This window comes from Scyliorhinus torazame, chromosome 1 (assembly GCF_047496885.1).
Source record: "Scyliorhinus torazame isolate Kashiwa2021f chromosome 1, sScyTor2.1, whole genome shotgun sequence".
In the NCBI taxonomy this organism is placed as follows: domain Eukaryota; kingdom Metazoa; phylum Chordata; class Chondrichthyes; order Carcharhiniformes; family Scyliorhinidae; genus Scyliorhinus; species Scyliorhinus torazame.
Genome location: NC_092707.1, coordinates 360,593,860 through 360,618,826, shown reverse-complemented (window position 1 = coordinate 360,618,826; position 24,967 = coordinate 360,593,860). Strand labels below are relative to the sequence as shown.

Sequence of the window (24,967 nt, the reverse complement as noted above, 5' to 3'; positions counted from 1 at the left end):
AGCGAGGGAAATAGGGGGAGTCAGAGACGGAAGGGGTGCCACGGTTCGGAGTGCGATGAAAATAAACGAGGTATTTAAGGCCTTCTATGAAGAGCTGTACAGATCCCAGCCCCCAGCGGGGGAAGAGGGGACGAGACGATTCCTAGACCGGCTGAGATTCCCGAGGGTGGAGGCGCAAGAGGTGGCTGGTTTGGGGGCACCAATTGTGTTGGAGGAGCTGAGCAAGGGTTTGGGGAGTATGCAGGCAGGGAAGGCCCCGGGACCGGACGGGTTCCTGGTGGAGTTCTACAGGAAGTACGTAGACCTGTTGGCCCCGCTATTAGTGAGGACCTTTAATGAGGCAAGAGAGGAGGTGACACTGCCTCCGACAATGTCGGAGAGGACAATTTCTTTGATCCTAAAGCGGGACAAGGACCCACAACAATGTGGATCGTACAGGCTGATCTCGCTTAATATGGATGCAAAGTCGCTGGCAAAAATGCTGGCAACAAGGATCGAGGACTGTGTCCCGGGGGTGATCCATGAAGACCAGACGGGATTCCTAAAGGGCAGGCAATTAAACAGTAACGTGCGGCGGCTTAAACGTGATGACGATGCCATCGGTGGAGGGAGAGGCGGAGATAGTGGTAGCTATGGACGCGGAGAAGGCCTTTGACCGAGTAGAGTGGGTGTACCTCTGGGAGGTGCTGCGTAGGTTTGGGTTCGGGGGAGGGTTTATCGGTTGGGTTAAGCTCCTTTACAGAGCCCCGGTGGCGAGTGTAGTGACGAACCGGCGGAGGTCGGAGTACTTTCGACTGTACCGAGGGACGAGGCAGTGGTGCCCCCTGTCCCCCCTGTTGTTCGCATTGGCGATCGAACCATTGGCCATGTCATTGAGGGAGTCTAATAAATGGAGGGGGTGGTCCGAGGGGGAGAGGAGCATCGGGTGTCGTTATATGTGGATGACCTGTTGCTGTACGTGGCGGATCCAATGGAGGGGATGGTGGAGGTCATGCAGACTCTAAGGGAGTTTGGGGACTTTTCGGGCTATAAGCTCAATGTAGGGAAGAGTGAGCTCTTTGTATTACAGGCGGGGGACCAAGAAAGAGGGATAGGGGACCTACCGCTGAGGAGGGCGGAGGGGAGCTTTCGGTATCTGGGGATCCAGATAGCCAGGAGTTGGGGGGCCCTACATAAACTGAATCTGACGAGGCTGGTGGAGCAAATGGAGGAGGATTTCAAAAGATGGGACATGTTACCGCTCTCGCTGGCGGGTAGGTGCAGTCGGTCAAAATGGTGGTCCTTCCGAGGTTTCTGTTTGTGTTTCAGTGCCTTCCCATCATGATCACTAAGGCCTTCTTTAAGAGAGTAGGTAGGAGTATTATGGGGTTTGTGTGGGCGAACAAGACCCCGAGGGTAAGGAGAGGGTTCCTGGAACGCAGTAGGGACCGAGGAGGGTTGGCGCTGCCAAACCTGGGGAGCTACTACTGGGCAGCAAATGTGGCGATGATCCGCAAGTGGGTTATGGAGGGAGAGGGGGCGGCATGGAAGAGGATGGAGATGGCGTCCTGTAAAGGAACGAGCCTGGGGGCGTTGGTGACGGCACCGCTGCCGCTCTCGCCGTCAAAGTATAGCACGAGCTCGGTGGTGGCGGCAACGCTAAGGATCTGGGGCCAGTGGAGACGGCACAGGGGTCCAATGGGAGCATCGGTGTGGTCCCCGATCAGGGGTAACCACCGGTTTGTCCCGGAGAAGATGGACGGGGGGGTTCCAGAGCTGGCATCGGGTGGGGATTAGAATGGGGGACCTGTTCATTGACGGGACGTTTGCGAGTCTAGGGGCACTGGAGGAGAAGTTCGAGTTACCCCCGGGAAACGCCTTTAGATATATGCAGGTGAGGGCTTTTGTGAGGCTACAGGTGAGGGAATTCCCGTTGCTCCCGGCACAAGAAATTCAAGACAGGGTGATCTCGGGTGTATAGGTCGGGGAGGGCAATGTGTCGGCAATACACCAGGCGATGAAAGGAGAGGGGGAAGCGCTGGTAGAAGAGTTGAAGGGTAAATGGGAAGAGGAGCTGGGGGAAGAGATCGAGGAATGTTTGTGGGCTGATGCCCTAGGTAGGGTTAGTTCCTCCTCCTCGTGTGCCAGCCTCAGCCTGATACAATTTAAGGTGGGTCACAGAGCTCACATGACGGGAGCGAGGCTGAGCAGGTTCTTTGGGGTAGAGGACAGATGTGGAAGGTGCTTGGGGAGCCCGGCGAACCCTGTCCATATGTTTTGGTCATGTCCGGCACTGGAGGGGTTCTGGAGAGGCGTGGTGGGAGCAATATCTCAGGTGGTGAAAGTCCGGGTCAAGCCAAGCTGGGGGCTAGCACTATTTGGAGTAGTGGACGAGCCGGGCGTGCAGGAGGCGAAAGAGGCCGGCATTCTGGCCTTTGCGTCCCTAGTAGCCCGGCGAAGGATCTTGCTAATGTGGAAGGAGGCGAAGCCCCCCAGCGTGGAGGCCTGGATAAATGATATGGCTGGGTTCATAAAGTTGGAGAGAATTAAGTTCGCCTTGAGAGGGTCTGCGCAGGGGTTCTACAGGCGGTGGCAACCGTTCCTAGACTATCTCGCGGAGCGTTAGAGGAAGGTCGGTCAGCAGCAGCAGCAACCCGAGGGTGGGGCAACCTGGGGGCGGGGGGGGGGGACATCTTGGGAGGGGAGGGGGGGTGAGGGGGGGGGTGGGGGGAAGGGGGGACTGCCTGGAAGGGTGGATGAGCAAGAGATAACATGAAGGTTTGGGGAAACTGGCACGAACGGGAGAGAGCCAGTGTACAAAGCTATGTAAATATATCATCTTGTCAGGTATATATCTTGCTCCGCGCGATTTCTCGTTCTTTTGTTACAGGGGGGGTCGGGAGGGGTTATTGCTTGTAAGGGAGAAAAATTGTGTTAAAAAACTTTAATAAATATATATATTTTTTTAAAACGTCATATCCAGAACTGCACCTTTTAGGAGAGAAGACGACGTTTTAGTTCTTTAAAAGAAAAAGATCAGGGGCGGGATTCCCCGAGCCTCTGCGCTGTAATCACGCTCGGCGCGGGGACGGAGAATGGATGTCAAACCCGAGATCGGGTCCAACGCCGTTCCAGCGATTCTCCGGTCCCCAGAGAATCACCGGCAATCGGGCGCGTGCTGTCAACGGCTATTGAAAAACGCGCCCGCGGCGATTCTCCCAGTGCAGCTGGCCGAGTTCCCGCTGGCGTGGTTCTCTCACGGTTCCACCCGGCGGACTCAGTCCGCGGACGCCCAGGTGGAGGGGTGCCTCCAGGACGGACAGACCTTTGATCGGGGGCCACCGATCTGCGGGCGCACGATCTGCGGAGGGGCCTATATTCTTGGTGCACCCCGGTCCGTGGTGGCCATGTTGCGCGGGGCGGCCGACACAGGCTTCTGCCTTGCGCATGCGCGGACTTCCAACCGGAAGTGCAGGGCCCCGTATCGGCAGCTGGAGCTGCGAGGAGCACTTTGGGGCCCTGCTAGCCCCCTGCAAATCGCAGAATCACCCTGGACTTACTCAGCTAAGTCCAGAGTGATTTGCGCGTGTTTATCGCGGGCGTGGGGGCATAGCCCCATTATTGGAGAATCCGCCCAAGTTGAATTCTAATTCTCAAAATTATTTACTTCAATTGTTGCAGTGGAAAGTTAAATTTGACAGTCTTTCAAGATTTAAAAAAAACTTTAAAAACAGATTGTAATTTAACTGGCACAGAATTAATTATATTTTTTGTCATCCAGATAGGTTCACAAGATTGATATTTGTCACAGCAGTATTTAATGTATGGGCCTTGGATAACTTCAGAGAGAAATATCTCAATGGTCACCCTCAAGTAACTATAAACCAAAACCTTGAGGTGAAAAGTATTTTCTTGCATCAGTGACTGAGTGGCTTCAATTAAGTTCTATTCATTGTGATTTCTATGCTGATTATGTTATATTGAAAGACGTACTATTCTGAAGTTTTCTGAAAATGCAGCCATCTTCTTCAAAGTACTCAAGGCCATTTATTTCTACCTGTGAAAACAATTAAATGAAGGTACCACATCAAAATGCTAATCACAATACACGTCTATTATCATTCACATAATCCAACCCTTTATTGGCCCTGTTCCTACCAGACACACAAAGCCATGAAAAAGAACAAAAAAAAAATCTACAAATACATTTTACTGGGTCAGAAAACAGATCAATCCTGAATAAATAATTCAAGCAGAAACTTAACTGGAACAGTCACATAAATACTTTGGCTACAAGAGCGGGTCAGAGGCTAGGAATTCTGCAGCGAGTAATTCACCTCCCTATTACCCAAATCCTGTCCACCATCTGCAAGGCACAAGTCAGAAGTGTGATGGAATCCTCTCCATTTGCCTGGACGAGAGCAGTTCCAACTCAAGAAATTCAATACCATGCTAAGAGAAAGCAGCCTGTGCGATTAGCACCCCAATAACTGCTTTAAACATTTACCCTCTCCTAACACTGCACAATGAGGGGCTGGTTTAGCACAGGGCTGAATAGCTGGCTTTTAAAGCAGACCATGGCAGGCCAGCAGCGCAGGTTCAATTCCCGTACCAGCCTCCCCGAACAGGCGCCAGAATGTGGTGACTAGGGGCTTTTCACAGTAACTTCGTTTGAAGCCTATTTGTGACAGTAAGCGATTGTCATTTCATTTTCATTTCATTTCATGTGGCACCACTTACAAGATGCACTGGAAGAGTTCAGCACCTCCCAAACACGTAACCTCTACTGCCTAGAAGGCCAAGCATTGCAGAATCTGTTTTAATGCCTTATTCATGGGGTCAAGCAGCATTTGAAGAGGCACGTTAAGGGTGATATCACTACCTGTGATTATACGGTGGAATGCAGTGATGATGTAATAATAATCTTTATTAGGCTTCTATAAGTAGGCTTACATTAACATTGCAATGAAGTTACTGTGAAAAGCCCCTAGTCGCCACGTTTCGGCGCCTGTTCGGGTACACAGAGGGAGAATTCAGAATGTCCAATTCACCTAACTGCACGTCATTCGGGACTTGTGGGAGGAAACTGGAGCACCCAGAGGAAACCATTCAGATACAGGGAGAAGTGCAGACTCCACACAGACAGTGACCCAAGCCGGGAATCGAACATGGGACCCTGGAGCTGTGAAGCAACAATGCTAACCACTGTGCTACCGTGCCGCCCCGATAGCTGTATTTATTTCCGATTTAATCATAATGATATAAATAACTGCCACTATCTTGTTATTTGCGCAGGTTAACTGATTAAGATACAAGGGAGATTTTTGGCAGAACAAATCAGGGCATATTTGGTCTGCAGGGAAGCCATTAGGTTACAAACCATATGCCATCGAAATTAACAAATCATTTTAGAAAATAAATTTCCCAGTGAACACTTTTAAAAGCGATGGGGAGGTAGAGAAACATTACAATTTGTGGTGAAAACATTACTTTCAATGTAAATTAGCACCCTTCTCTCTCGCGATCCCTTAGACATTACGAAATTGGATCCAAAAATGTTGATTTGATTTATTGTCACATGTATTAGTATACAGTGAATAGTATGGTTTCTTGCATGTTATACAGATATCGTACATATGGAAAGAAGGAGATACTGCAGAATGTAATGTTAGTCGCAGATAGGGTGTAGAGAAAAGATCAACTTAATACGAGGTAGGTCCATTCAAAGGTCTGATGGCAGCAGGGAAGAAGCTATTCTTGAGTCGGTTGGTACGTGACCTCAAACTTTTGTACCTTTTTCCTGACAGAAGAGAGTATGTCCGGGGTGCGTGGGGTCCTTAATTATGCTGGCTGCCTTTCCGAGGCAGCGGGAATTGTAGACAGAGTCAATGGATGGGAGGCTGGTTTGCGTGATGGATTGGGCTACATTCACGACCTTTTGTAGTTTCCTGCGGTCTTGGGCAGAGCAGGATTCATACCAAGCTGTGATACAACCAGAAAGAATGCTTTCTATGGTGCATCTATAAAAGTTGGCGAGAGTCGTAGCTGACATGCCAAATTTCCTTCATCTTCTGAGAAAGTAGAGTCGTTGGTGGGCTTTCTTAACTACAGTGTTGGCATGGGGGGGACCAGGACAGGTTGTTGGTAATCTGGACACCTAAAAACGTGAAGCTCTCGAACCTTTCTACTTTGTTCCCATTGATGTAGACAGGGGCATGTTTTCTTCTACGTTTCCTGAAGTCGATGACAATCTCCTTTGTTTTGTTGACATTGAGGGAGAGATTATAGTCGTCGCACCAGTACACCAGATTCTCCATCTCATTCCTGTATTCTTGTCTCGTCAGTATTTTAGATCCGACCCACTACGGTAGTGTCATCAGCAAATTTGAATATCGAGTTGGAGGGGAATTTGGCCACACTGTCATAGGTGTATAAGGAGGGGGCTGAGGACACAGCCTTGTGGGGCACCAGTGTTGAGGATGATCGTAGAGGAGGTGTTGTTGCCTATCATTACTGATTGTGGCCTGTGGATTAGGAAGCTCAGGATCTAGTCGCAGAGGGAGGAACCGAGGTCAAGGCCACGGAGTTTGGAGATGCGTTTCGTAGGAATAATAGTGTTGAAGGCTTAGCTGTAGTCAATAAATAGAAGTCTGACATAGGTGTCTTTGTTATCTAGGTGTTCCAGGGTTGAGTGCAGGGCCAGGGAGATGGCGTCTGCTGTGGATCTTTTACAGCGGTAGGCGAACTGTAGTGGTTCAAAGCAATCCGGGAGGCTGGAGTTGATTCGTGCCATGGCTAACCTTTTGAAGCACTTCATGGTGATGGTCCCAGAAATGGGATCAAAGATGTGGTCGGCAATTTAAGTGTTAAACAGACAGAGAGAAAAACTGCTAGCACGGAGTCAGAGGGATAGGCCCATACCTGGCCTGTGCTACATTGTCTCATTCAGATTTAAACTGGTCAGTGGGAATACACAGGATGCCCCTGTTCAGCCAGGATGATTCACTGGAATCCATTGTCCTTCCGGATACTCTTGTTTGACCAGCCATTAGTCCATTACAGAGTCTGATGGCTACTTTTGTCCGTAAAGGGGAGGTTTGTTGCATATCAATAGGATGGTTCTGTTATTTTGTATAGATGGGAGTGGCAAATCAAACAGCCAAGATAATGATAATGGGTTAAAGTCACCCCAAGAAAGTACCTTTGTTGAGGGGCTGGGCGGAGCTCAGGGCGAGAGAAGGAATCCTGTTTGAACAGATGGGAGAGATGGATTCTAGGTTTCGGGGGATGGGAGGAGCGAGGGCTGGTAGAAATGAAGGACTTGTTTTTAGAAGGGCAGTCTCTGAGTTTGGAAGGGCTGGGGGAAAAGTTTGATATTCCGTGGGGGGAGGCTTTCAGGTACATGCAGGTGCGGGATTTTGCTAAAAAGGTTTTTCTGACTTTTCCGGGGCATCGCGCTCTTCGTTAATGGAGGGGGTGCTGTCCGTGATGGAGCTGGTGTAGGGCGGGGTCATCTCGGTGATCGATGGGACGATTTGGGGGAGGATATGGTGTCTTTGGAGAGGGTTAAGGCCAAGTGGGAGGAGGAGCTGGGGATGGTGCTGGAGAAGGGGCTGTGCTGTGAGGTGTTGTGGAGGGTGAATGCCTCAACTTTGTGCGTGGGGCTGGGGTTGATAGTTAAAGATAGTGCATAGGTCACATCTGACAAAGTTGAGGATGAGCCGGTTGTATGAGGGGGTGGAGGATACTTGTGAGCATTGTGGGAGGGGCCCAGCCAATCATGCACACATGTTCTGGTCCTGACCAAAGTTGGTGAAATTTTGGAGGTCATTCTGTCGACGGTGATCCTGCATGATAATTTAGAGCCCAGTCCCCTGGGGGCTATATTTGGGGTGCCGGACTTCCAGAGTTGCAGACGGGATCGGGGCAGATGTTTTAGCCTTCGCCTTGTTGATTGCTCGCAGGCGGATCCTGTTGGGTTGGATGTTCTTTCTCCACTCTGTGCCTCGGTGTGGTTGGGGAATTTGATGGAGTTCTTGCATTGGAAAAGGTGAAACCTGCTCCGGGGGGAGGGTTCCATGAGAGATGGGATTTGTTTATACCACATTTCAAGGAGCTGGTTACTGTCAGTTGCTGAGGAGTGGGGAGGGGGGTGGGGGTGTAAGGGGGCAGGTTTGGGGTAGTTGTGTTGGTTTTATTTTGTACTGTTATGTACTTTAAATGTTAAAATGTTAAACATTTTGAATAAAAATACTTTTTTTTTTTTAAAAAAGGCCAGATGGGGGAGAAGCAGTTGAAAAGCTACCGAAAGAGATCACGGGGAGCTGTCCCAGAGAGGCTTTCAAAAAGGGTTCTGAAGGAGAATGGGAATTGTATTTTCCTTTGAAGTGCTGTTTAATGGTAACTCGTGTGTGTGGGTTAAGAAACCACATGCAATCTGTTATTGTTAGGGTTAAAATTTAGAAGTTTAAATATTGCTTTTTAAAAATGTGAAGAAAGTTTGTTTTTAAAATAACCACGCCCTATTTCTTATGTTAACACTCCTAGAACAAAGGGCTGCACGGTGGCACAGTGGTTAGCACTTCTGCTTATGGCGCTGAGGACCCGGGTTCGATCCCAGCTCCGGGTCACTGTCTATGTGGAGTTTGCACATTCTCCCCGTGTCTGCGTGGGTTTCAGCCTTACAACCGAAAGATGTGCAGGTTAGGTGGATTGGCCACGCTAAATAGCCTCTTAATTGGAAAAAAATAATTGGGTACTCTAAATTTTTTTTTTTAAACCAATCCTGGAACAAACCGATTTCTGCACCGCTGTAAAACCGAAGGTTATGGTTCTGGTCCAGTATCTTAGCCAGTGTTGAGAGCTGACCAGGCCTCTGTAAACAAGTACTGAGGTGTACATTTCATGCTCGAGTCTTTCCAGATATATAAATAGCTTAAGATCCAAGCTCATAAATAAAGACAGTATATTGTGCTCGATCAAGGATTGATGCCTACATAAGGCATGTTCTAAAAACAGAGCTGTAAAATCAATGATAATGAATTATTTTCATCTGTATGCTGTAATAGACTTACCACAGGGCTGGAACTGTTGGAAACATATTTGTTGCACATTGCTTCCAACCTCTTTTTAAACCAGTCTTCTAGTTTACTGTACTTGTGTGATTTAGATTTGCAATATTTTAGTTCTGCTTCCAAAAGTTCCTTAACGGACAAAAAAAAACAAGTTAATTAGGAGAAATGCCCTCAAAAGTTGTTTCCCGTTTATAAATACAATATGAATAACTGTGTATCAATGTTTGATATCTAGATGATTTCAAGCTGAATTATGGCCAGAAGTGAAATTTGTGTTTTTAAAGCTTTCCAGATGTGACATAAAAAAGTGCAGTTTCAAAACCTAACATAAAAAAGGATAAAGGATATATTTTTCAACACACCAACAAAAATAAATTGTTTATTGAATATTGTTAAATAGAGTACTATATTGACAAAGCTTTTCATCTTGCACTCATCAGGTCAGATGCAAGAATGCCAAATTTCAAATTATCACAACAATTTACACCACAGGAGAAAATTGCTGCAATCATTTGAAATTTGACATTCTTGCATTTCTGTCCTGATGAGCACAAGAAGCAAAGTTTTAGCAACATGTCTCTCTTCTCAGCAATATTCAAGTTCTGAACTGTTAAGTGACAAATTGTTTATTAGTCAACACAGGGTTTCTTTCACAAAGCACAGGGACTATTTTTAATGCTCATGATTCTTTTGAAATGAAAGAAGGTATCTCATTTCAAAATTTGGCAGATCTGATAGTTGAATTGTCAAGGTAAAAGTGACTGCAGATTTTGAAGTAATAACTATTGACAGACTAAAAGGGTTCAAAAAAGGGGCTGCACGGTGGCGCAGTGGTTAGCATTGCTGCTTCATGGCGCCGAGGTCCCAGGTTCGATCCCGGCTCTGGGTCACTGTCCTTGTGGAGTTTGCACATTCTCCCAGTGTTTGGGTGGGTTTCGCCCCCACAACCCAAAGATGTGCAGGGTAGGTGGATTAATCACAGTAATTTGCCCCTTAATTGGAAAAAATGAATTGGGTACTCGAAATTTATTTATTTTTTAAAGAAAAAAAAGGGCTTAAAAAATATTGTTTATCCAAGATGTTAAAGAAGATGTGGAAGGAGTTTTTTTATGGCATTGAGGGAATAATTGGACACTGAACAGATTTAAAAACATGCTAACCATACAGAAAAAGTGACTTATTTTAATGTTGTGTAAAATAATGGAGTTATCAGGACTAAACCTGAAGATTATCTTTACAATAATCATTTAGGGAATAACCATCAGCCATGAATCAGAAAAGGAATGATCCTGCTTAGCCACCTCTGAAGAGGTGACATCTCAGGTAGACTACAGCAACCACTAAGACAACTTATGTTTGGATTTGGAGGTATTTGATTTTTTAAAACCTAGGAATCAAAAGACATAATACTCAGCATGTTCAACTAATACAGAGCAGCAAACAACAAAGTCAACCAAAGGTTAAATATCAGGGAGAGCAAACGCAGGTTGAGTGACTACTTTGCCGAACATCTTTCTTCAGCCTCTAGTGTGACTCTGAGTTTGCAAGTCGTTTTCTACTTTGTATCCCACTTTGACCATTCTCTTGTCACCTAACTGTACCAATGAAGCTCAATGAAATCTCAAGGAATAGCACTTCATCTTTTGATTACCTTACAACCTACTGGCCTCAAATAAAGAGTTTGACTACTTCAGATCATAACCACAGCTCCCATTTTCGACAGCTCGGTGTTCTGCTGTTGCCATTTACACCTCCTCGGGACTCATCTTTTGTTTCTTTATCGGGGGTTTCTTTACCCCCCTTTTACTTTGCAGCATCATTCTTTTTGTCAATTAGTCACTCCTGCCCCCCCCTCCCTGGCTCAATTGCAAACCTTCTCTTTTCTCCCCTCAACTTCCCTATCTTGGGCTCTGTATTTGCTTATAAACTGTAAAATCTCTAACTTCTTCTAGTTCTAACAAAAGGTTTTCAACCTGAAAAGTTAACTCTTTTTCCTCTCCATAGATACTACCTGAGTGTCCTGCTGAATGTATCCAGAATTTTCTGTTTCTATTTCAGATTTCCAGCATCTGCAGTATTTTGCTTTTGTGTTACCACATTAAACGATACAGCTAAAACAGCCAGTGAAAGTGGTCTTCAAATTGTACAGTGACTTGGTCAAATCAAATCTTGAGGACCAGCTCTAGCCTGGTCACTTAGGCACAAGGTAGACAGGCATTCAAGTTACAGAGAAATTATGAGGCAAGTGTATTCGGTCACTCGTTAGTTATAGTTTTTTTTGTCCACATTAATGATGATAAGTTACCCGTATGTAATCATGTCACATTCTAATTACATGTTGCCAACCACTCCCACCCCATGATGTCACTGCAGCATCTCCACTGGTAGAAAATGATAATTGCAGTTTGACAAGTTTACATAATCCATTATAAAAGTGAATGTAGCAAAATACAATGGGAAAGTTGAAAGGAAGAACATGCATGGGATAGGTATTAAATACAATAGTTGCATATGACAAGTACATCTGTCCTTGGTTCCCTCCCATGTCTAATGATACGTGAAGCAGACAAGGCACATGCTTATATCTGTTTCCATGGCTAGTTTTTACCTGGAACAGATCATTAGCCTGTCATCAGAGGCTACAGCTTGAGGGGCACCACTTCACATCTAGCATGGCTGACCAGGAGACCCTCCCGCTCTTGTCGCCTGTCATTGGCGGATTTGAAGAATTTATAGGTTGATAATGGCCATGTTATGAACACATCCTCCTCAGCCATCAACGTCCTGGAGTGGGACTTGAATCTAGAGCTTCTGGCTCAGAGGCAGGGACACCAGCCATTGTGCCACAATACCCCAGAAAGCATAAAAGAACATTCTTGTGGATGCTGGAATTTGAAACAAGGAGTCATCCAGACTTAAAACATTAGCTCCCTTGTCTTTCTCCCCACAGATGCTGTCAGACCTGCTGTGATTGCCCAGAAAGCATATCTTTGAGGTAGGAAACACAGGTGTGAACACTTAGAATAGAATTTCTACAGTGCAGAGAGGCCATTCAGCCCATCAAGACTATACCGACCTGGCAAGACATGTAGGGAAATTACATATATATATAAAAAGCCATGATGTGGAGATCCCAGCGTTGGACTGGGGTGAGCACAGTAAGAATTCTTACAACACCAGGTTAAGAATCACTAGCTCTCGGAGCACTGCTCCTTCCTCACCGGAGGAAGGAGCAGTGCTCCTAAAGCTAGTGATTCGAAACAAACCTGTTGGACTTTAACCTGGTGTTGTAAGACTTCTTACTGTATTATAAAAAGGCCAGAGTGAAGTTTGATGGTCGTGCAGATGAAGCTCAATGCAGGGGGGCTGGGGTGGCGGTGCTCACCTGATCATTGGAACCTGGAGATAACTTATGTCCTCCCGTCTCCAAGTTGTGATGGTTTCTCACAAGGCTGGGGTCGCTGCAGCTGCCGGACAGAGTGGCAGCGGGGTTGCTGAACAGGGCACACGGAGCTGCTGCGGCCGGGCACCTGGACAGGTGGCGAATGGCCAGGCTGACCACTCGGCGCATTTTAATACCGGTCCAGGCCGCGCGCCAGTGGGGGGGGGGGGGGGGAGAAATAAAACACAAAAGTAATTCACCGCGCCCACAGTTTCGGTGCCGGAAAAGAGACAACGGTTATTGTGATATGGTGGACGAATGTCAATCGGAGCTGAGGGCCGGGCGCCCACCGCCGGGCAGCCGCATTGCCTCCCTCGCCTCTGTCAGGGGCAACCAGGTGCCAGTTCAGGATGTCACCCTGAGACTGAACAAATCAATCACCGGGCCGTCACTCATCGTCCAATCACCACCGCCCTTCACGTCGATTCCGACTCCACCTCGATCGCTTTGGTCTGCCGTGCCTCCTAACCGGAAGTAAAACAAATGCACGCGAGCCGGCTCTGACCGTCAGGTTTTTTTTCCCTCGCTTCCCCCCCCCCCCCCTCCATCCACTTTATTCATTTCGCAAGAAACTTATGTGCCTTTAGTGGGTGGGGGAAGGAGGGGGAAAAACAAGACTGTTGCATTGTGAGCGAGAAGCAATCATTGAGAGATGCATCACTGTGAAGCATATGTCGTTCAGATTCACCCAAAGAGAATGGCTGGAGTGTAAGAGAGACAGACCGAGGGAGACTGATTGACTTTGTTCTTCCTGCCGCTCGGGGGACCGTTTGTCGCGCTGATGGAATGCGGCCCCTGGGATCAGAAAGCGGCGCCCGGCTCCGAACCCGCGGCTGCCCGGGGCTGCCATGGAAACGGGAGGGCGCGCGAGCAGCCCCCGCCCAGCCCGGCGAAAGCCCGCTGGAAACTGCTGCAACGGGTAAGGAGCCAACTCTGGGGAGGGTGTTGCCTTCTGTCGTGTGCACAGGAAAAAGTGGGAATAAAGGCAGAGGGATGCAGTATAATTCTGCGCTGTGCAAATTATGGAAGTGCTGTATGTATTGTGCAGCTTATATCTATTATGAATTAGCCGCTGCACTGCACACACGATTGTCAAGACCCAAGTGTCCTCTTGAGGTGAAGTGGGATTAGAGAACAGGGGTCAATTGGACCAAGGTGAACAGATAATTTAGTCCTTGTTTTAAAGTTATACATAGGATCAGGTTAGCACATGGCACAGAAGGCCAATCGGTTCTGGCCTTTAATGGAATTCTCATCGGGTGCTGTCACCTCTTTGACAATTGCTATCATCGCCCACCGCACCCACCTCCCCAACCACTGCTAATCCGTCTACTTTGCCAACCTTCCTTCTCCAAATGCTTCAGCATGTTGTCATCTCCCAAATGTGTGTCCATCTTTCCCACAACTACAGCTTTTGAATCTCTTCAACCAGCTTTCCATCCCCACCTCAGTACTGAAACTGCTCTACCCAAAGTGACCATTGACACGCATTGTGATTGTGATGATAGCTCACTATTCCTTCCTCGCCCTTGTCAACCGCTTTGCATCCTTTGGCACAGTTGGCTTCAACAACTTCCTTCAACAACTTCAGTGTCCAATCCACTGGGATTGTTCTCACTTGCTTCCCATCTTGCCTATTCAATCATAACCTGAGCATCTGCATCAAATAATAATCTTTTTTAAAGTTTAGAGTACCCAATTCATTTTTTCCAACTAAGGGGCAATTTAGCGTGGTCAATCCACCTAGCCTGCACATTTTTGGGTTGTGGGGGCGAAACCCACGCAAACGCGGGGAGAATGTGCAAACTCCACACGGACAGTGACCCAGAGCCGGGATCGAACCTGGGACCTCGGCACCGTGAGGCCGCAGTGCTAACCCACTGCGCCACCGTGCTGCCCTTTCAAATAATAATCTTTGGCAGCACGGTGGCGCACTGGTTAGCATTGCTGCCTCACGGCTCCAAGGTCCCAGGTTTGTTTCGATCCCTGCTCTGGGCCACTGTTCGTGGGGAGTTTGCACATTCTCCCCGTGTTTGTGTGGGTTTCGCCCCCACAACCCAAAAATGTGCAGGTTAGGTGGATTGGCCACTCTAAAATTGCCCCTTAATTGGAAAAAATGAATTGGGTACTCTAAATTAAAACAAAAAGAATAATCTTTGCATCTCTGTGCTTTTAACAAAGGAAATTTGGCATGACCACATTGACTCAATTTTTACAGATGCACCATAGAAAACATCCTATCTGGCTGCATCACAGCTCGGTATGGCAACTGCTTGTCCCAAGGCCGTAAGAAACTACAGAGAGTACTGAACACAGCCCAGTCCATCACACTGAAACTGCCTCCATCCAATTACTCTCACCCTTGGGAGAGCATAATCAAAGACTCCTCCCAGCCGGGTTATTCTCTCTTCCATCGGGCAGGCGATACAAAAGTCTGAGAACACGCACTAACAGGTTCAAAAACATCTTCTTCCCTGCTGTTACCAGAACCCTGAATGACCCTCTTAGGGACTGAACTGATCTCTGCACACATCTTCTCTACTGAGTAATACTACATTCCCTATGCTTCACCCACTGCCTGTGTCTATGTATTTACATTGTGTATTAATTTATGTCCTATGGTTATTTTTTCATGTATGGAACGATCTATATGGACTGTGTGCAGAACACTACCTTTCACAGTACCTTGGTATACGTGACAATAAATCAAATTAGTCAATCAATCAATCAATCTGGAGTCCACCAAGCATCAATGTGATCACTTCCCCGCCCTCATCTGGATGTCCCCATGGCATCCTATAACGCTGTGGAAACAGATTCCACATGTACGCAGAAGAAATCCAGTTCTACGCTCCACCACCTGTCATGCCTACTCCACTGCTTTTGTGTTGTCAATCTGTTTGTCTAGCTGACTCTCACTTTTGTCCAGTTTCATATTGGTACGGTCAAAACCATCATCTTCAGCCCCTCCATATCCTTGCTCCCAAATTCACACTCTATCCAACTGTCGCAAGTTGAATGGGGCTCATTGAAACTTTGGTGTCCTATTTCATCCAAAGCTGCGCTTCCAGCTCCAAATCCTCTCCATCACAAACACTGCCCTCTTCCACCTCCATAACACCACCTGCCCAGCCTTGGGCCACCTGCTGCTGACACTCTCACCAATGGTGTTGTCACCTCCAGTCTCATCTATTCCAATCGTCTCCTGGCTAGTCTTCCATCCGGAAGCCTCCATAGATTTTGGGCTTATCCAGTACTCTGCCTATTTCTTGTCCTGTACCAATTCCTGTTCACCCATCATACTTTCGTTCGCTGAACTATATCGGTTCACCGTCCTCATAATCTCAAGTTTAAAGTTTTCATCCTGGTGCTTAGATGCTTTCACAGCCGCGTGTCTCTAACCTTCTTCAGCCATCGGAGCTTACTGAATTAAAGGGACGGTGGTAGCTTGGGTACATAATTAACAGGTATAGGTGGCAAAGAGTTATGATGAACAAGTGTTTATCTGATTGGACTGAAGTATGCAGTGGGGTTTCCCGGGGGTCAGCATTAGAACCATTGTTTTTTTCTGATCTAAAAATGAACTAGACTTGGGTGGAGGGAATATAATTTTGAAGTTTGAGGATGATACAAAATAATGAATAGCAAGCAGGATATTTGAAGATTTCATAGGGAAACAAAAATGGAGAGGCATTGGGTGGAATTCTCTGGCCTTACCCGACGACCGGAGAATCCCGCTCGAGATCAATGGACTTTTCCATTGTCCGCGTCTTACCCGTTGCGATCTTGCGGCAGGCGGGGCAGAAGAACCCTGTCCCATTATAACTGAAAGGCAAAGGCAGGTCTCATTCTGTGCTGGAAGATTTTATGGGTGACATTTAATGCCCTCCCTGTGGCAAGATTGGTGGTGAGGGGGGCATTTAATTGGGTAGGAGGATAGTGGGTGGGGACCCTGCTGCCTTTCTGTCTCTGCCCCAATTAAGTCCATGGTGGAAAGGCTTGCTAAGTTAATGCCCATTTAAGGGCCTCATCCCACGCCTCCGGTATTCATTTGGTGGCGGGTGGAGAACTTGTCATGCAAGAAGCCCGAAAAGGAAACCTTGTTTGGAGTTGTTTCAAGGCTTCTGGACTTGCGGGATCCCAGCTCTTGCGACTCTGCTCCTGCCATCACACACCTGTGTTCGGGTCCATGGGAAATCCTGAGCTTTGGATGGGTGTAGTACTGGCAGCAGCTGCTAGCTCCCTGGTGGCACTGAAAGCAATGAAGAGCTGCTGGCCGCTGATTGGCTGGTAGTACTCAGTCAGCAGGACATCTGCCCCTGGAGCCCTTGATCATGGGGAAGGCCCGTCACTGTCTATTTAAATGTCCAACTTGCACTTAATTTGGTGGAGCTTCCTGAAAACAGGCAATGCGGAGATTTTGCTGACTCTCCAGCTGGTGGGCCGCCCCCATTAAATACCGCCCTATGATCTAACCCTTTGAAAACTCTGTTCCACCAATTCAAACCTGTTCTACATTGCCCCACTTCTTTATCCCCCTATCATTCGTGGCTTGGAGTCCGATTTTGCCTGATTATGTATCTGCGAAGTGTCTTGGGAACTCCCATTCAAGATGCTATATAAATACAGGTTATTTTAGTTGTTGATGGGATATGCCCACACTTAGTGTATACTGCCAATGTAAATTTCCACTGCTCTAATTTTCTTTATTCTTTCATAGGATGGAAAAGTCAGTTTTTCTTGCCCATCCCTAATTGCCCTTGAGAAGGTAGCGGTGAACCATAATTCTTGAACAGTTGTAGTCCTTGAGGTTGCAAGTACACTCACAGTGCTGGTCAGGAGGGAGTCCTGGGGATGACCCAACAACAGTTAGGAAACAGAATTATTGTTCCAAATCAGGTGGCGTGTAGCATGGAGGGGAAAGTACAAGGGGGTGGTGTTCCGATGCGTTTGCTGCCCTTGTCCTTCTAGGTGGGAGAGATTTCAGGTTTGGAAGGTGCTGTCGAAGGATATTAACGTTGGTACAGGAACTAATAATGGAATAATTCGAATGGGACGAACATGCAGATGTATGCTTTTATATTTTCCACTGTTTGAAATCTAGTATATATTTCCCACTCTGTACATTTAACTTTCTTTCAGTGTCATGATGTTTCATTTGAATTAGTTTGAGAGGCATGACAGAATATGTTGCCACCTTGTGTCAACATTTATGAAGTCAACAATTCTATTATGCCTCTTCCAGTCAATTTATGTGTAAAAATATTCTTGTACCACCTTCTTTATGGTATTGAACATTGACATAAAACGGCTAATTATAATTAAATTAGTCAATTTTCTTTCAAAAAAATAACAGTCTGTTCCTTTGCTTCCCAATAACTAAAATATCTAATGTCAAAACTAAGGTTTATGACAAAAACCCATGTTAAGAAAATTGCATAGTAGCTGCCTTGCAAATTGAATTATGCCATGTAACTTAAAGCCTCGACCACCCCCAAAATTCTGGGCTTTTGACTTGATAAGCTTTCTGTGTGTAGCCTGAGCGTGTATGATGTACCTCATTTCCCAGGATGCATCAGTATTTGGCTGGGTTGGTGAGGTTGTGTTCGTGAAGAATGAGATTGTTGATTGCAGACTGGAGCCTTTTGTATTCTTCAGATTGTGCATTAAGCTCCATGTATCTTTTGCTCATTGTAATTGAATTGAGATGATTACTGAATTTCAAAGCAGATACTCTTTAATTATCACCTTTGTTGTGTTGACAGTTGGAGCAGCTCAGCTGCTACCTGCTATGTTAACAGTTTGAAAATATAAACACTCTGAGGTCAAAATTCGATGAAGGTTCACCCAGTTTTTTGGCGTTCAATATATCAATTGTGCAGTTGGGATTTTCAGAAACATTTATTTGTAGCTTTGGCTGACTTTGGAAGGTTTGTTTTTAATACTCATCAGCTTTTGGAGAAATGAATGTGGCTGCAGGAGCCCTGCAACAGGTGGGGATATTCCTGGGAGTGTCATTCCGGCTGTAACACTTTGGGGAACAGCAGCACTAGCATGGCAGCACAAACCTGCCGAGATTCAACAAAGAACAACAAAGAAAAGTACAGCACAGGAATAGGCCCTTTGGCCCTCCAAGCCTGCCATTCTGCCTGTCTAAACTAAAATCTTCTACACTTCCGGGGTCCGTATCGCTCTATTCCCATCCTATTCATGTATTTGTCAAGATGCCCCTTACACGTCACTATCGTCCCTGCTTCCACCACCTCCTCCGGCAGCGAGTTCCAGGCACCCACTACCCTCTGTGTAAATAAACTTGCCTCGTACATCTCCTCTAAACCTTGCCCCTTGCACCTTAAACCTATGCCCCCTAGTAATTGACCCCTCTACCCTGGGAAAAAGTCTCTGACTATCCACTCTGTCTATGCCCCTCATAATTTTGTAGACCTCTATCAGGTCGCCCCTCCGCCTCCTTCGTTCCAGTGAGAACAAACCAAATTTATTCAACCTTTCCTCATAGCTAATGCCCTCCATACCAGGCAACATCCTTGTAAATCTCTTCTGCATTAAAAGAAGATGGTTCAGGAGGCAAGGTCTTGCTGCAAGCCGGTGTTTCACCATAGGATATCTTGCACTGTTCCTCTGTCATGTGGAGGAATGAGGAGGCTACTCTTGAGCAGGCCAACACTGTTTGTCCCACCTGTCAGAATTTTAAATAGGTATCCAGTCGGACCTGATTCCCCAGTCAGAGGTAATAGTATTTGCCTGTTCGTAGCATCAAACGTCTTCATCTTTTAAAAATCTTCATTAAATCTCCTTTTATCTATTTTTGCTTTAGTGGAAAATGTTTGAATATTACAATGCAGTTTCTATAGTTTACCATAATTGGCATCATTTTCAGTGAATCAACACCATACAACCTTTCTTTGGCTTTAATGCTCTTTCAGTGTTAGCCTGATCAAACCAGCTCACAGTATTCTACATTTTGTATAACCAGTACTTTGTATAAATTCATCATTTTTCTTGTACTCTCTGCCCCATTTGTAAAAAAATCACATTGCTACTAGCCTGTTTTGCGAGTTCATCTATCAGTATCCACACTTTAAAGGAGCTATTTCTTTAAACCCCTAGGTGTCTCTGTTTGTCTACTGCCATGAGTGATTAAAGTATATTTTCTCTATTAGATCTTCCCAACTGGCTCGCACAGCTGGAAACAAATCCTCTTTTAAAGCTTCTTTATCCGTTCTCCCAAGTTAACCTCATTGCTGCAACTCGCTTTCCTCCTTTGCCAGGATCCCTTCGATGAGGCACCATTTTGATGACGCTGCGCAGTGTTCCAGCAGATTACCATGATTCTTGACACCTCCCTTGTACTTCAGGATGCCCCCAGATCTGTTCAAGCACCTGAAGCAGCATGTCAGTGGCGTGCTCTTTGATTACTTTGTCCTTGCTGCAAAGATATCATGAGCAAGATGGGGCAGGTGGCTGCAGCATCACAGATACCACTTACATTTGGTCAGTCAAATAGTTATGGGACGGTAGACTGTCTTAAAATGCAGACGTTGTAAGAGCTGTCTGGGTTGTGAACATTGATTTGCATAATCCTGTGATGAAAATGGTTCAACCTTGCATTATGTTGTGTAATGGAGCATGTAGCCACATATGAGTATGCAATGTCCAGATCCTGCAGCCAGCCTGCTGCTCTGAAATTTTGCAACCGTTGCATGCTACTTCAGGCTTTCCATAGGGAAGGTGATCAGATTACTTGTTTAAGCAACAAGGAGTTAGTTTCCGAAAGTCTGTGTTGCAGATTAATTAATGTAACTGATGTCCTAAATTATCTGAAAGCATAGAAAGCAAGGATTGTTGTAACCTTCATAACCATTGGCTGTGCCTTGCTTGTGGAAGATTTTGGCTGAAGGCCACAATGGAACATACACGCAACTACACCTCAGCCCCGTTGTAAATTTCAGCAGGACAAGAGCTGAATATCTTGATATATTGACCTATACCTCATCTACAATAGTGAGTGCCTCATGCTGGTGGATCATTGCAGAGCATTTGTAGTACACCTTACTCTACCTGCATTGTTTTATTAGTAGTCCTCTTCTTCCATCAAACACTGCAAGTTAAAGCAGCACTTTTCAGCTCAGTAACTTCTACCACTGAGGAGGAAGAAAAGAAAGAACTTTTATTTACTTGGTGCCTTTCATGAATTTGGGATGTTCACATCAAATGAAGTACATCTGAAAAGTGATCACTGTAGCCTTGCAGGTAAACATGGGACACTGGCCTGTGACTTCCTTATTCCCCCAGCGTCAGACTTGCGGAATACCCCAAAGATGTGTTGGTGAATTTGTCTCAGAAGTTCTCGGGTGAGGCTTTATGCTGCAATTGTCCAGAAGTGCTAACTTCCCCTGGACAAGTGCACTGCATTGGGAACCATCCAACAAAGCAATTTAGATGACTAACCTTGGATGGTTCTGCCAGTTGTACATCTGTAGTTATTCTGAAACAGTTGGAAGGAATTAAAAACACTTCTAACTTTCAGCGTAACTATTTTAAACATCCATACTGAGCCCCACATGGGACATGCCCCACACTCTGAATCTTTCATCAGCATGCCCTGAAATAGTTCTTTGGGATCATGTACTCCCACTGAAGAAGCACAAGGGGCCTTGTCAAAAGCATCACCGCTGACACTTCAGCACCTCCCCAGTACTGCATAATCCAGAAATGGAAATTTGTGGAAACACTTGCAGCAGGCTCCACTTCAAATCCCACATCATCCTGCATTGGACATATATTCCCATTCCTTCACTGCTACTGAGTGGAAAAACTGGAATTCCTAATGCGATGTGGGAGCAGCATCGCCAAAAAGATTGCACAGTTCAAGGAGTAGGATTACCAACCACAACTTCAAGGCATCTAGGGAATGGGCAAAAAATCCATTCTTGACAGCAATGCCCACATTCGAAGAACAAATATTTCAAAAAGAAAGCATACAAGTATAAGAAGATTTCCATGAGGAGGCTGATTATGGCAGTTTTTCCAACGATACTTCAGCAGTGAAAAAGAGGATGAGTACAATAGAAAATCTCTTTATAGTATTAAGACAGTGCACTTTGAAAGTGATTCAACAAGCAGTTTGGCCCAGCAGTACCAGACAATGTATTTCATTTGGATAAGTAGGTGAAATAGCAATAAGTGGCAGGAACATGAGGAAACAGCATCAAGGGTATTAGGACAAAATTCTGAGTGCACTTACAGCTGCATGAATGGTTCCCAGAAATTCTACAGGGCAACTGAATGAGGCAGTGAACTGGAAGGACCCATTTGGGGTGGCACAGCGGTTAGCACTGCTGCCTCACAGCGGCAGGGATCCGGGTTTAATTCCGGCCTTGGTGACAGTGTGGAATTTGCACGTTCCCCCCCATGTCTGCGTGGGTTTCCTCCGGGTGCTCCAGTTTCCTTGCGCAGTCCAAAGATATGTAGGTGAGGTGAATGGGCAAGCTAAAATTGCCCCTTAGTGTCTAAAGATGTGCAGGTTAGCTGGGGTTGTGGGGATAGGGCGGATAAGTGGGTTAGGATGCTCTTTCAGAGGGTTGATAGGCTGAATGGCCTCCTTCTGCACTATAAGAATTCTATTTTGTGGTAGGTTTTTTCTTAAATTCTGCAGGTTTGTCTAGTCCGTCAGATCAGGAAAAAACTAGAGGGTTGTCTTTTAATTGTTCCTGCCCTTGTCAAACTGAAACTTCACACCCGAGTAACAACTAAAACAGCAAATTATATTTTTATAGTATCTTTCATGCTATGAAATGACCTGAATAGCTTCACAGGTGCATTTTAAAACAAAATTAAACACGGAGGCACATCAGGTTATATTGGGCAGATGATCAAAGGTTTGGTCAAAATTAAGATGCTTAAATAGCATCTTAAAGAAAGAGGTAAAGACGCAGAGAAGTTTAAGTCAAGTTTCAGAGTATCGGACCTTGTTGGATTTATTAGTTGTTTGGGGCCCTTTAAGAAATCAACTAAATACATACTGGGAAATAAAATGATTTTTAGAAATATCTAGTCTGCAAAAGGTATAAACAATGTTCTGTAAAATGAGTAATCTTAAGGTCATGTCTGCAGATGTTAACAATGTTTTGAAGAATGTTCCATTAAGCTCTACCTAAAGAAACAATAATATGAATATGCCATTGCATTGAAGACACAATTAGCAAATTGCAACAATCAAGTATCCATAGCAAGGCGAGTGGCTAGTCATGGCGTAAAGATTTTAACCATGAGAAATCGCATGAGAAACAGTATTCTCTCAGGGAATTATTAATTAATCAAGAGGTAAGTGATCAATGTTTAATTAACTAATCACCTATTGAGTGATTGATACCTTTTTGAACGAATCAGGGAATCTCAGCTGAGAGTTGGAACCAATTAAAAATGAACAAGGGACTAAACTATAGTTAAGGAGTTCCTTAAGAATAAGATCGTATGATTAATTTTTGAGCAGATTTCTATCTTTCCGGAATTCTTGAGACATCTGTTAAATTACTTTAGTATCCCCATATCAGCAACAACGATCCCATCCTCCCATCAACCCCCAAACAACTGCCCGCATGTTAACATCAACAAAATAACAAAAGGGAATCAGAAATCATCCATAGTCACCATTAACACATACAGTCCGCCAACCCCCCCCCCCCCCCTTCCAACTAATGCTCGATGTTATCCAATTCTTGAAAGCGCATATGAATAATGTTCATGAATTGTAGAACCCCTCCATCCTTCCCCTCAGTTCAAACTTAACCTTCTCAAGAGTCAAGAATTCCAACAGGTCCTCTTGCCACGCCAGGGCACAGGGTGGAGAGGTTGCTCTCTCTCTTTCCCCCCCCCCCCCTTAAAAAACATTTTTTTTTTTTTGTTTGGACGAGAATGAAAAAAAAACAGTCACAGAAACAAGCGCCCTTCATTAACAATATCCAAAAGTTTCTGTGAACTCGCCCCTCTTTTTGTAAAACAGTCTGACAGTTGATAGCTCCTGTCGACCCATTTAATTTTTGTTATTTCCCCTCTGTCCAACATCTGCTTCAATCTTGCGATGTCAATCCGTAACCTCTTTTCATTGACACCTTTTGTAGAGTGCACATTTTCCCACAGGGATTTATTGTCAATGTGACAGTCAACAGGTATATTACCCAAATCCCCTAATCCCAAAATTTCTGCCAATATCATACTTATATAAAAAGCCATGTCCACCGCCTCTACAAGGCTTAACGTCTCAGCAGCCGAAGTGCTTTTTACCACTCTCCTTATTTTCTTTGCTTCCTACACAAATGGGCAACATTTACCATTGTTCCCCAAAAGGAAAATTATAAAACCTCCTGCGCTTGAAACCCCATCACATAAATTTGAGTAGGACGCATCACTATAAACTATGAGTTTCAAGTGCTTAAGGTCACCTAAAACCGGGAACTTCAAAACACACTCCTGCATTTTTAGATTGGCCAACGCTTTATTTGCCCTTCTTATGTCTTCCACTTTGGGATCATTCATTTTTGTACTCATCTCTAAGACATCAAAACTCAACGTCCGGTCTAGTCTGTCTACCTAACCAGTTCAGTTGCCCAATTAAACTTCGCAGTTGCTCTTTTTCTATCTTTGAAACCATTGCGTCTTTTTGTGAAACTCGGCCACGACTAATTGCTATTGGGGTGATGCTTTCCAAATAAGATTGCTGACGTAAAGTTGCCCCTAACTTAGTCTGTCCAATTTCCAGTCCAATATATTTAAATGCACCGGAAGCCTGACTTCCAACCCTGAATTCTTTCCTCAAACCAGAGATTACCATAGCTTCAAAATCACTAGTCCCACCCCACAAAAAATCATCGACATGCATCATAAAAATGCCAGAAAGATTTCCTTTATAGTGCCAGTAAAACATTGCAGGATCTGCTTTCAACTGGCAACAGCCTAACTTTAACAAAACTGACCTTACCGAAAAATACCAGACTCTAGATGCATCATTTAATCCATATACACATTTGTTCAACTTCCAGAGTACCCCTTCTGTGTTAGCTGCTTCTTTAGGAGGACGGAGAAAAATGTCTCTCTGGAGCTGATGCCCCTGCAAAAAGGCAGCTTTTATATCTATAGATTTGCATTCCTATGCCTTTGTGGCGAATAGAGCCAAGAAGATCTTTAAAATAACCTTTTCTGCTGTAGGTGAATCTACCCTTAAATCCTGATCTTCTAAGTTTTCTTCAAATCCCCTTGCCACGAGCCTGGCCTTTGCCTTATAAGTTCCATCCGGAAGAACCTTTTCCGTGCAAATCCATCTGGGATAGAGCTCTTTGCCCCCTATCCGGTACTTCCGTGTATACCCCAAATTCACTCCAACTATGCAATTCTTGCTGTTTAGCTTCTTTAATAACTTTTTCATCTAATTTATTTGAAGCCACCAAAATCTCAC

General features: G+C 45.4%; 2 protein-coding genes across 3 annotated transcripts in view; one reads left to right on the top strand and one right to left on the bottom strand.

Annotated features, from left to right (window-relative positions):
- Positions 1 to 12,853, bottom strand: part of prepl (prolyl endopeptidase like) — an 82,086-nt gene extending 69,233 nt beyond the window's left edge. Inside the window, exons 1-3 of the mRNA XM_072510875.1 lie at positions 12,439 to 12,853; positions 9,054 to 9,182; positions 3,973 to 4,036 (exon numbers count right to left, since the gene is read on the bottom strand). Of these exons, the coding sequence (XP_072366976.1) occupies positions 3,973 to 4,036; positions 9,054 to 9,182; positions 12,439 to 12,624 (379 nt within the window). The 5' untranslated portion in view covers positions 12,625 to 12,853. The remainder of the gene's footprint in view (positions 1 to 3,972; positions 4,037 to 9,053; positions 9,183 to 12,438) is intronic.
- A 130-nt stretch (positions 12,854 to 12,983) lies between these two features.
- Positions 12,984 to 24,967, top strand: part of camkmt (calmodulin-lysine N-methyltransferase) — a 432,111-nt gene continuing 420,127 nt past the window's right edge. Inside the window, exon 1 of one of the 2 annotated variants that reach the window (XM_072510908.1) lies at positions 12,984 to 13,414. In XM_072510908.1, coding sequence (XP_072367009.1) covers positions 13,277 to 13,414 — 138 coding nt within the window. In that variant the 5' untranslated portion in view covers positions 12,984 to 13,276. The remainder of the gene's footprint in view (positions 13,415 to 24,967) is intronic. The other variant, XM_072510901.1, reaches the window with a different exon arrangement.